The sequence below is a fragment of the Equus asinus genome, chromosome 9 (assembly GCF_041296235.1).
Source record: "Equus asinus isolate D_3611 breed Donkey chromosome 9, EquAss-T2T_v2, whole genome shotgun sequence".
Classification (NCBI taxonomy): Eukaryota; Metazoa; Chordata; class Mammalia; order Perissodactyla; family Equidae; genus Equus; species Equus asinus.
In genome coordinates this window covers 75,194,993-75,207,857 of record NC_091798.1, presented here as the reverse complement: position 1 = coordinate 75,207,857, position 12,865 = coordinate 75,194,993, and the positions used below count along the sequence as shown (strand labels likewise).

Genomic DNA, 12,865 nt, shown 5'->3' with positions numbered 1-12,865 from the left:
TCTGTCTTGTTCTCCAAGAGCGCTGAGTCAACCATTTGGAACCCGCTTTCATATCTATAAAACGGGGATGAAATAGGCACCACGTAAGAGTTGCTGAGGACTAATTAGATTCATGAATCAAAGTACCATACCCGTATACCTTTCATGATTGGGAAGTCCAGTTTCCCTTAAGCTATTTCTTCGTGAATATTTCCAATTACATTTTCTGGACTTTTAAAATGTACCTTCTTATTGATGTGCCAAAAGCAAAAGTTTACTTTGAGTCATTATTGTTCTAAGGTTCTTATCAAAATGCACCACGTGAATCATATGCAAATATAAATGGCAGTGGTTCAGAGTTGACATCGGACTTATCCTTCCAAATTCGTATTTCTCTAAAGGAAATTATGCTGGAATATTTGGATAAAAATAGTTTGTGCTTTTAACTCTGTTATGTTTAGGCATGATCTGACATTTTTGCTAACACCTCTCTTAGAATCCAATTTTGGAACTATTGTAAAAATCGTTTGCTAGTAGGAACCTCCTAGAATCAGCAACATGCCTGCAATCAGGCTTTGGCTTTTTCCAACCCAGTGCTGTCCAACAGAAATATAGTATGAGCCACACATGTAATTTTAAATTTTCTACTAGCCACATTAACAAAAGCAAAAAGAAACAGGTGAAATTAATGCCAATAATATATTTTATTTAACCCACTATATTCCAAACATTATTATTTCAACATGCAATCAATGTTCAAATCATTGAGATATTTTACATCTTCTTTTTCATGTTAGTTCTTAGAAATCCAGTGTATATTTTATAATTACAGCACAACTCAATTCGCACTTGCCACATTTCAAGTGCTCAATAGGCACAGCTACAGAATTGGGCAGGACAGCTCTAGACATGGGTCCTGAACTGTTTTTGATTTGTAGTTGTTGGGGGTGATCACAGGCCGTTTTGAGAATTAAAGGAAAGTTATGGACCATTTTCCCAGAACAAAATATACACATTCATACGCAAAAGCCTGCCCATAAATCTATGGAGCCAATTTATAGCATATATGCATACGTTACATTTATACATATGCATATATACATATACTTATATACTATATATAATATGTATATATATGCTTCTGGTAAATCCTATAACTAAAATATCTTTAGCGGGATCCTTTAAATACTGAAAAAGATTGTGAATGACTTAACTTTAAAATTTTAGGCATAATAGAATAAGATAATTATAAGATGTATCCAAGATATGTTTGTTTAAGGGAGGGCTACCTATAAAGCCAGTCAGTGAAACATTACAGTGTGTATTTCCACATTGAATACCATCAATATCATTGATCTTATCTTCTGAAGAATTATCTGGTCATAGTGAAGAAAAAAACTTTGGAAAGTTATATTTGAAGAACATCTGATGAGCATCATAATGATGTAGTATGAAAGAGTGTAAATTTGGTTTACACCAGTAATCACATTCCTGAGTCATAAGTTGACTCAATTAGACCATGTTAATTAAAGATGTTTCTTAGCCCAATTAGACCCACTGGCCCAGTGGCAGCACGATCAAGGAGCCCAGTCATTTGGGAGGCCCCGTCATTGCAGCCAGCTGGGAAGGGTGTCACAAGCCTTCCATGGCAGGACAGACCATTTGGTTGCAGTGACTTTAAGGAGTAAGGAATGCAAATTATAGAGTCTGCAGAAAGGGCACAGGATTTAGGGTGTTGGGAGAAGAGAGGTCAGACACAACTTTGCTCTTTTGGTTGGCAGTTTCTGAATTGGTTTGCTTCCCATTGCGGATAAGACTTTTAAACTAAGAGTAACATCTGATGATATTGTTCTTTAATCAGTTTTGACACTTCCCAAAAAGTTAGATACATTCTACAAGTGCTTTTTAAAGAATGATGTAGCTTGCTGGGAGTTGAAACAGTGGGTGGGCATTTGAGATTCCAAGGTGAAGGGGTGGGTAATTAGTTCTAAGTAGGTTGTCTTAGTGGAATACAAGACTTCTCTAAGCAGCCCATCTTTATTCTGTTTTTTTCTTGACATTTTTATTATTATTATTATTATTATTGTGGTAAAATATACATAAAACATTATCTTAACCATTTTTTTTCAATTTCAGTGGAATTAAGACCATTCATATTCTTGTGCAACCATCACCACCATCTATCTCCAGAACTCTTTTTATCTTGCAAAACTGAAGCTCTGTACCCATTAAACAGTAAATCCCCATCCAATTTACATACATACATTCAAATACATAGCATTGTATTCAAGTATCTGTGTTCCTTACCGTTTTCTTTTTTTATTATTGTTCTATTTTAAGAAAATTTAACATGAGATCTACTCTCAACAAGTTTTTAAGTGTACAGTACATTATTATTGACTATAGGTACTGTGTTGTACAGCAGATCTCTAGAGGTTATTCATCTTGCTTGACTGAAACTTTGTGCTTATTGATTAGTAAATCCCCATTCCTCTTTTCCACAGTCCTTGGCATCCACCATTCTACTTTCTGTCTCTGTGATTTTGACTACTCTAGGAACCTCATATAAGTGGAATCATACAGTATTTGTCTTTTTGTGACTGGCTTATTTCACTTAGCATAATGTGCTCAAGATTCATCCATGTCATAGAATTTGTCAGAATTTCCTTCCTTTTTAAGGCTGAATAATATTCCATTGTGTACATATATGTATTTACCACATTTTGCTTATTTATCCATCTGTTCGTGGACACTTGGGTTGCTTCCATGTTTTAGCTATTTTTTGAGGAACGACCTTACTCTTTTCCACAGCAGTTGTATCATTTTACATTCCCTCCACCAGTACACAAGGATTCTAGTTTTTTCATATGCTCGCCAATTCTTGTCCCACTACCTTCTGACCACCAAGGTTTCTGATGAGAAATCTGATGAGTAATCTTATTAAGTAGCTCATGTATGTGACGTCATTTTTTTTCGGCTTTCAAGATTCTCTCTTTGTCTTTGTCTTTGTCTTTGAACAGTTTGATTATAATGTGTCTTCATGGGGATTTCTTTGAGTTCATCCTACTTGAAGTTTGTTGAGCTTCTTGGATGTTTATATTCATGGCTTTCATCAAATTTGGAAAGTTTTAGATCATTATTTTCCCAAATGATCTCTCGGTCCCTTTTTCTCTCTCTTCCTTCTGGGACTCCCTCAATGTGTATGTTGGTCTGCTTGATGGTATCCCTCAGGTCTCTTAGACTCTGTTCACTTTTCTTCAATCATTTTTCTTTCTATTCCTCAGACTCAATAACTTCAGTTGTCCTATCTTCAGGTTTTCTCATTCTTTCTTCTGCTTGCTCAAATCTGCTTTTGAATCCCTCTAGTGAATTTTTCATTTCAGTTATTGTACTTTTCCACTCTAGAATTTCTTTCTGGTTTCCTTTTAAAAGGAAAGGAAATCTACCTCCTTATTGATACTTCCATTTTGTATATACGTCATTTTCTTTTTCCACCTCTTCCTTTACTTCTTTGAGCATCTTTAAGACAATTTGTTTTAAAGTCTTTTTCTAGTAGATCTGCCATCTGCTCTTTCTCTGTTGGTTTATGTTTTCCTTTGAATGGGTGATACTTCTCTGTTTCTTTGAATGCCTTGTGATTTTTTTGGTTGAAACTGGACATTTGAGTCTAATAATGTGGTAGCTCTGGAAATCAGATTCTCCCCCTCCCCCAAGGTTTGCTGTTTTTTGTTTTTGTTTTGTTTTGTTTTGTTGATTGTTGCATTCTGTCTCTGTACTGAGGTTCTGCCTGAAGTGTAAACTTAAGATCTTCTCAGTTATTTTCTGACCTGACCCTTCCCCTGGGCATGTGTGGTGATTGTCTAATTCCCCTATATATGCAGATGCTTTAAAATGTCCTATTCTTTACCGTCTGGTTCCTAAAAGGGGAAAAAGAGAAAAATCAAGTGGAGGGGAGGGAAGGGTACCAGTCCTTTAAGTCCCCTAAAGTTGTCTCAGCTGGAGGCAAAAGGGCTTGCAACAATGGTTTCCCATCTCTGTGTCTCTAACACCATAATCAGAGCAGCAATCAGTGATCAGAATAAAGATCACCATTAGTTGGACCACAGAGTCCTTATTGCCCACCCTCACTCCCACAAGCTGCATGCAAGCTGTGCTCCAGTGCACAGCTACCTGCCATGGACTGGGGGATGAGGAGTGGGTAGCCGCTGCTGAGCTCAGAGCTGAAAATTCATGGAAATTAACCAAAACTTACCCTCCAAGCCTTCCCCTGAAAGTTGTAAGCCTTCAATAGACTTCAGAGTTTCAAAGTGCTTGTATCAGAGAGATTCTGCCACTCGGATTTTTTGTCTAGGTGGAGAGATGGATTCCTAGTGCCTCATACTCCACCATCTTCTCAGAATCCCCTCTTTAAGGTGTTTTTAAGGATGGAAATACTGTTAATGTGATTCCAAAGTTCTGTTCTTAAGGTTATCTCATTTTCTTTTCATAAAAACTTACCCAGAAAGCTTACAGCTACCACAAAGGAATCAGTCACAAAGTGTGTCAGGTGTGTTTCAGTTAAGAAAAATGTAAAACAACTCCATCCAATGGATACTGTTTATGTAAGTTGCCACCTCAGATGGGAGAGTCATTTAGCCCAGGAAGAAAATGGATTCTATGGTTAGAGTTTCCTAAAAAGGTCTTTCCTAAAAATGTATCTCCACATTTTGACTGTGGATAACTCATAAAACACAAGAATGATTTGGTTAAGGCCAAAGATGTTCTCAGTTTCTTATTGTCTACATACTATTTATTAGGTTCTGTACAGGGTGCTATGGACACAAAAATTGTGGATGGATCCATGCCTGATCTTCTCTTGCATTTCTTGTAGATAAAAACCACAACTACATACTAATGTCTACTACAAAAGCAATAAAGTAACTATTGAAATTCTTATGATGTCTTCTTTGACTTAGAGACAATTCAAAAAGCTTACTGCAGGGGGATCCCAGAAGCTAAATGTGGGAGAGAGGCAATTTGATACTACCTCTGAAAACTGGACAAAAAAGAGCATGTGCCATTGCAGTGCCACCGTGGCATGTCCACCAGAATGTTAAATTGTTTCGAAAAAGCGTACGTGGAGTTCAGGTGAAACATCAGCATTTCAGAATTAGAGCTATACAGTTAATCCTTAATATGTGTCTTCTTTTATATGAGAATCCCAAAGAAGATTATTTATAAGTTTATAGTTTGATAAATATTTTTAGAGGAGCATAAAGATATCATGTATTGAAAGCCAGACCTTTCATTTACTTCCATTTCTTTAATATGTATTCTTCCTATGACACAGCACATAGGGACTACTCACTGTTTTGTTTTGTTTTACTAAATAAACTCTACCTCTCATAATAGCCTTCTCCATGAGTTTGGGGCTTTCAGTATTAAAACCAAGTAGAATGGCTAAGATATTGCCTTTGGGTAACTCTAGGAAGATACACGCTCTTGAGTTAAGAGGATTCTAAATTTTTCAAAACTTTTTTGTCACAGAAGAAGAGAGAATAATATAATGAACTCATCATGTACCCTTCACATGGCTTCAATAAGTACAAACACTATAACATTGTACCAATCTTGCTTTATCTAACTCCCAGCCCCACCATCACACACATGCGCACACACACCACACCCTTCCAAAGTATTTTAAAGGATGAGAATTGCACATTTAAGTGTCATTCCTGTGACCAACTTGCTGTAGATTGTTTGGAAAAGGAGTTCTCTATTCTCTGTGTGCTTTGTTTCCTTAGATATAATATGGAGAAGTGAGATTACTATAATACACAGTCATTACATAGACAAAGTACTAAATGTAAATTTATCAGATGAACCTTGTTGCTTTATATTCATGAAAAGTAAAAACCTAAATTCTCTGCTCTAATATTTACAGCCTTAGAAAACAAAACCTTTAAACCTTTGCTTACTTCCCATATTCATTTTACTGTGTCATAATTTACTGCAATCAGATTAATGCCAGAGAAAAAGAAGGGAGTGGAATAACTTTTATTGTATTCTTAAAATGAGCTAGGCAATGGGCCAGATTCCTCATTAATATCAGCTTGGTTCATAAATATGCCAGCCCCTGGGGTAGGTACCATTAGCTCCATTTTACAAGGAGAAAACAGAAAGGTCAAACTATTTGCCCAAGATCCCATAGACTTGGAGATCTATGCTCTTTCTGTCCTGTTAGAGTCTGTCAGGGAATGGAATGCAGAGTTGGTTACTCAGGTAACAGAAGAGGCTGGGAAGCCAACAAGGGAGAGTGAGGCAACCCAGACATTAGAAATTGCAGGAAGCAGCTACCATTCCTAGGCTGGAAAGATGGAGGGAGGAGCTAGATCCCCCTGTAGTCGCTGGACCAGCCACTAGCCTGCCCTACTGCAGAGCCTCCCAGAGGTGGGGGCGGGGGTTTTGGGGCATGGCGGTGAATACCACCCACTTACCACCTCCAGTCTCCTGCCAGTGACTTCCATTGGCCAAACCCAGCCTGAGGCCAGCCATCAAGGCAGCCAGCAAACATCCCTGCTCCACCAGCAGAGCAGGGTCAGGGCAAGGAATCTACTTGAGGGCAGACAGACCCAGATCTGTGCCAGGGATGCTATTTTGAAGCAAAACCAGCTTTACATCTTGGTCCTTCTGCTGGCTTGCTGAACATTTGTGTTTTAGCAAGCAGAATACATACAAGAATAGATTTTAAGGGATTTTGCAGGAAATATCAATTTAGACATTGTCTCTTAATTTTTCAAGCTATTTTTTTCAGCTTCTTTCTCTTTTATCCAGTATACTGACCTGAACAGAATAAAAGCATTTCTCAGGGAACATTTAGAGCTTTGTAGAAGTGCAGTCATTCAATCAAGAATTATTTGTCACACCCCTACCACCGGGCTAGAAAAAAAAAAGAATATAATTTACCATCTGGTTGGGAAGGCAAAATAGCCGTTTGTAATCAGTAAGCAAAAGAATATACAATAAAGTGCTTATTTGTTTGCTTTATTAAGAAAATAGAGACTGATGTGCAGATATGATGGTATGATGTGCAAGGTAGGCTAGGGCGAAGGCCCAGAATTAGTCAGGAAGTGCTGGTGTGAACGTGGGGCACTGTGCTCCTTCCTTGAGCAATCAGAGTTTGCCCAGGAGGCCCGGAGCTGTCCCAACCTGCCTGCCCCAGGAAAGTACCCTATGGGTGCCGACTCAGTGGGGTGATTTGAGGAGCAGAAACCTCCACTTCCTGTCATAGTGCCCACAAATGTCCCCTCAAAACCAGTGGTTTCCAATCCTACCTGCTTACTAGGATCACCTGGGGGGTTTTAGAAAAATATAACCTTGCCCAGACCCCACGCTAGACCAACTAAATCTAGATCTCTGGGCTCTGGCTTGAGTGTTTCCCAAAGCGTGCCAGGTGCTTGTGACCCACACTGAAGGAGGGGACCCACTGCCAACTGAAGGCTTTTGGATCCTTGGGAAGCCCCTGCCCCTGGAACAAGCCTTTCTCAATAGCGAGTGCCATAGCCATGCAGTGAGAGAGCTGAGCTATGTGCACTAGGAAGGTCCAGAGAGCTCCCAGATAATCTTTACTGCTTCATGATTTTGCCACGGCTGATGCTGGACATGCAAATATTCATCTCTCTGGCCTTGTCTCCCAGTTGAAGAAGGACAGTTTTTGAGTTGTGTTCAGATAACCTTTACTGTTTTTTTAAACAGCTTTATTCAGATGTAATTCACAGACCATACATTCACCCATTAAAACGTACAATTTGGTATTTTTTCCTATATTCACAGGCTGATGCAAGCATCACCTCAATTTAATTTTAGAATGTTTTTGTCACCCCCTAAAAGAAACTCTGTACCTTTTAAAAAAAATCTAAGTGAATAATATTAATTTTTAATGCTATTCAATTTCAGCATAGAGGGTTATGTTGTAGTTTTTGTTTGTTTTTGCAGGGAAAGATTCGCCCTGAGCTAACATCTCTTACCAATCTTCCTTTTCTTTTTTTTCCACCCCAAAGCCCTAGTACATAGTTATATATCCTACTTGTAGGTCCTTGTAGTTCTTCTATGGAAGCCGCGGCCATAACATGGCTACTCACAGACGGGTGGGGTGTGGTTTCGCCACCGGCAAGCGACCTTGGGCTGCTGAAGCAGAGAACGCTGAACTTTAACCACCAGCCATAAGGGCTGGCTCCCTTTTTACAAAAAAAAAATAGTAAGGCAAAGGCATTGCAGAAGCATATTAGCATTTGGTACTCTTTCACAGCTGGGCTTGGAGTCGTTTGATTTTATCTTATACTGTGTGGTGTATCCCTTGCCTGTGCATGTTTCAGGGTGTATCTGGGTAACAGTGGCGGTGGGGGGTGGGGAGTGGCCCAAATGCTTGAAAGCCAAAGCCCCCGCCCTAGCACAAATCCTTAGCTGGGGGAGACTGCTGGCTCCCAGCCTTACCGCTCATAGCTCTTGTTGATTTCCTGGCAGGTTTATGGGTTTACTGTGGCAAAAGATTTTAAGCATATAAATGCTATTTCCTAGAATGAAGACCAAGGACAGCTGTACTTGCCAAATATGTTGTGATGCCAAGGGGTTGAAACTGTGGAAAAGTATTCCTTTTTGAGGCAAAACGGGAAAGCCCTTTATCTGATTTTTTTTTCCTTGCCTCTGAACTCCTGCTGCACACATGGCCTCTGTCCTTCATCTTAGTTCTGTGTTGTTTCCCAGCTCTGTGGCTTTATCCTCCCAGTGAAATTTTTACGGCTTTAGGGCTGGCATCCTGTTCTTCCTGTCTTTGGCCTCCTCTCCAGCTGGTAACACGGGATTAAATTTATAAGTATTGTATGTCTGATTAATTTTATAAAACAAACTAGTTTTAGAATAGGGAAGTTTCGTTTTGGTTTTGTTGGTTGTTTTCATTTTAGAGCGTTGGACTGAGACATTCCTGATGTGACTCATGAGATCTCAGCTATTAACTAGTTCCAGAGTAGCCCAATTCCTGACCATAGACGTTCATCTTGACATGTGGTATGACTGAGGAGGCTCTCACCTCTCAGGGCCTCCATTTCTTTACCCATAAAACAAGCTGACAGTGTGTACTCCCCGAGTTGCTATGGGAAGTCAAGGAGACCACATGGGGGAAATGCCCAGCGCTGGGCTTAGCACCGAGTAGATGCGTAGGACGAGTTACTTTCTTTTCCCTCATATAGAAAAGTCCTCCATGGGTTTATCAGGTTTGTGGTTCAATTCTCTTCCCTGAGCTCATTCCTTCCCTTCTCCATGCTTCTCTCACCTCTCCCCAACCCACCAGCTACACATAGTCGTAGACAAAGTTCTCTCTCTTTACTCCTGCAAAGACTTGCTGCAGGTTGCTAAGCTAGATCAAAATTTGACATACGTCATTCCCAAATATTTCATTCCACCATCTCAATTATGTGAAAAGTGCTCAATTATTCCATGAATTGAAAAATCTGGCTCTTTGAATCTCTTTCAGTGAAAATATATAACTGACTTTACATCACTAATAGACTGCTGAATATCGAATAAGCCACAAGAAATGTTAGGGCAGTGGTTCATTTATAAAGTTGCTATTTACTGGAAATAGAATGGCATTAGGTAGTTCTTGTTAATTCTCTTGGAGTGACAATGATATTGGAGTTACATGGGAAGAAGTTCTCTATTTAGGGGGATGCTTAGTGAAATGTTTAGGGGTAATGTTTCAGGATATCTACAATTTACTTTCAAATGCAGGTACATATACAAGTATAGATGGCTAGATCTATCTCTCTGTCTGTAATGTATGCAAATATGTCAAAACATAACAATGATGTTAATAGTTGTTGAATCTAAGTGGTGGAAATATTGGCATTCATTGTATTATTTTTTCAACTTTTCTGTATGTTAGAAAAATTTTATACTAAAGAGCCAGGTTAAAAAAAAAACACATAAAGAAACTGGAAAAATATAATCCGTAAAGTTCCTAAAATATATCGCTATTTGATTATAAGTGACTTTTATTTATGTCATTATACTTTTGTGTATTGTAAGAAAGCTTTCTATTGAGAGAAAATATTTCTTTTGAAATCGCAAAATACCAATTCTTATAATACATAATTTTTAGAAGTTGTCATTATAACTGAACATTATAAAATGCATTCATTATATTTATCCCTCCCAAACCATTATTTGGAACCTACATAATTTTGAGTTATTTTGAGTGTTTAAATGGAAGCATGTAACTGATGGTGTTGGTTACTCTGCAGGACTGCAATTTCTAAACAACACCAGGAAAAAACTTTTTAAAAATTTTTAAAGGAAAAAGATCTATATACCTATATTTTAGGGAGAAAAGGCCATCTTTGCATTTACTGTAGGATAATAAATCAAAATATATATTTGCTGCATGAGCGGGAAGCAGAGTAGGACCTTGTGGAGAGCATGGAACCTTGTACCAGACAAGAGTGAATTGCCTCTGTAAGTTTGCTCATTTGTAAAATGGAATAATAATACCTCCTCACAAGTAAATAATGCACTCGAAACAGTACACTCAGTAATACGGTAGATATTGTTGTTATTATTACCAGTGTTGAATCTGAAAAAGATAGGGAATTGGAGATAATAAATGAATGTGATATGGTTCTAAAGTTGCCAGTTCTGGAAGGAGACAGATTGATGAACCTCTGTCTTGTAGATCTCTCCCTCTCAAATTCTGTCTCAAAGTGGTGAATGAATCTTCTTCCTCCTAGTCTGTCCTTTAGCAATCTTCTGAAATTAATCACTTACAATCTAGTCCTGCTATATATGTGGGCTTTTAAATGGTTCTTTTTTTTTTCAAGATCATTAATTACTCAATACTGAATGCCCTCAACTTTGGCCAAAATCTTGGCTAGGACATCTAGGTAAAACAAGCCCTATAGAGGGCTTCACTCACCAAGCCCCTGCAGCCTGGCTGCTTCCCTGTGGATTCCATTCATAATCCATAGAGTGTTTCATTTTGGCAAGAATTTTCCATTCATGAAAGTGATTTATTCCTAGTTTTTGATACAAAGAACTATGAAGGAATTGTTTCATCCATGTGTCTGGTATTCCTTCGACTTTTTTTTTTTACAAAAATATCTGTTGATATGATTAAAGGGAATATTATCTTATTCTATTTAGCATGGTATAGTGACAAACAATAGATTTTAACTGAGAAAAGCTGCTTTGCAAACATTTCCCATTTGCTAGGTGTTTGTCCTTGTGAAAAGGACAGCAAATAACTCTTTTTCTTAGTTTTTTCATCCATAAAATCACATAAGCCTTTTTTGTGTGTCAAATAAGAAGATATATGAAAGCGCCTTGTAGGTAATAAAGAATGATTTGAATTATTACTATTACTCTTACTTTTATTGCCACTCTTCTTACTTCAAAGAATTTCATTAACCTACCTGTCCAGGTTGTGATTCTGCTCTAGAGAATGTAGTGGGATTTTATATTTTGGCTTAACTGAAGGTGATCAGGATTGAACCCAATATTGAGCTTTTATTTTCTTATTTTTGGGCTCCCTTTGCCCACTTTCTTGTACATCCCACAATGTGAAAGAAATGAAATAATTCTTTTTACCCCCCTTTCAGGAACATAGAATGTTTTTTTCATTTCTCAAAAAAAATTCAGTAAACTTTATAGTTTATCTTACAGTCAAAACAAATGAACACATAAGTTCCTTGAAGCTTTTATGTACCACATAACAATACTTGCTTTCATTCACACTGTCCTAGTGAGAAAAATAGTTCTGTTTCTGGACTTAATGAAATCTTAAACCCATAATAGATAGAGGTTGCAGGTATGGTCTTTCCACCACAGGGGTTATCTTTCTGCATTGGTGAGTACTCAAGTTGAAGAACTCTAGGGAATTCCCAAGTGCCATCAGAAGTGATGGTTGACTTGGAAGCTGTGGTCCTCCCTGAGTTCATGCTGAACTGAGGCTTAAGTTTGGCTTTAGGCTCAACTTGGTCCTTAGACATCTCATCTCCATGAGGAACCAGATGTCTCCCACACTGGCAATTTGGGCTTTAAAATTCCATGAGGCATTTTGTAAGAGACAAGATGCCGCCTTGGAATCACCATCAGATCTGTGTCTGGTTAATTACAGACTGACTTTCTACATCCCAAATGAATGTCTGTTGCTTCCCTGGAATTTTGAAAGCCACCCACATTGGTGTAAAATTATCAACATTCTCAGGAGGAAGATTAAAGGGGTCTTGTTTTTATAGTCTATATATTTAGCCCTCCAGGATTAAAGTCACTATTCTGTTATCTTGTATCACCTCCCTCTATTAAACATTATTATTTTTTTGTTTTTTTATAGCATGTCAATGAAAAAACCAGTGGATCACCTTCCAAGTCAGGAGAAAAGAAAGGATCAGATGAGGTAATTTCCACAGTTCTGGGTTTTCATTTTCTCTTGCTTTTAAATTCTGAGTTCTGTCTTGAAACAAATAATGAGGCAGCAAAGATCTCCTACTGGAATATGGGCAAATTTAGTTTTAACCAATATTTGATTCAAGAATGTAAATAGGAATTGTTAAAAATAAATAAAAAATATAGTCTTCCTGGGAAAGGAACCTTTAAACATAGTTTCCTCTTAGAAACAGGATTCAGTTATTTAGGACGTTTTCCCTGTAGGAATTGGTGAATCTTAAATGTTTTATTGGTGAACGTGGCAGATTTAGAAGGGGAAACCAAACGATGGAGTGGAAAAGGAAGTCTTTTTTCTTGAGAGTGCTTCATGAAAGGAGGACCGTGATGGCCTAGATTGACAATTTATTCAGGTTCATAAACAAAAGGAAGAGAGAACTATTTTTATTTGGATCAGTTCTGTGGAGATACTAGT

At 38.0% G+C, this 12,865-nt stretch overlaps 1 protein-coding gene and 1 long non-coding RNA gene across 38 annotated transcripts in view; one reads left to right on the top strand and one right to left on the bottom strand.

Annotated features, from left to right (window-relative positions):
- CAST (calpastatin) overlaps window positions 1-12,865 on the top strand; it is a 119,366-nt gene that overhangs the window by 2,038 nt on the left and 104,463 nt on the right. For all 37 annotated transcript variants that reach the window (XM_070517723.1, XM_070517721.1, XM_014867499.3 and 34 more), the window contains exon 2: window positions 12,341-12,403. In XM_070517723.1, the coding sequence (XP_070373824.1) occupies window positions 12,341-12,403 (63 nt within the window). The remainder of the gene's footprint in view (window positions 1-12,340; window positions 12,404-12,865) is intronic.
- On the bottom strand, window positions 3,766-8,178 carry LOC139046205 (uncharacterized). The gene is made up of 3 exons (XR_011505933.1): window positions 8,045-8,178; window positions 6,802-6,897; window positions 3,766-3,896 (listed from the first exon to the last, which is right to left on the bottom strand). It is a non-coding gene; the product is annotated as an uncharacterized lncRNA (long non-coding RNA).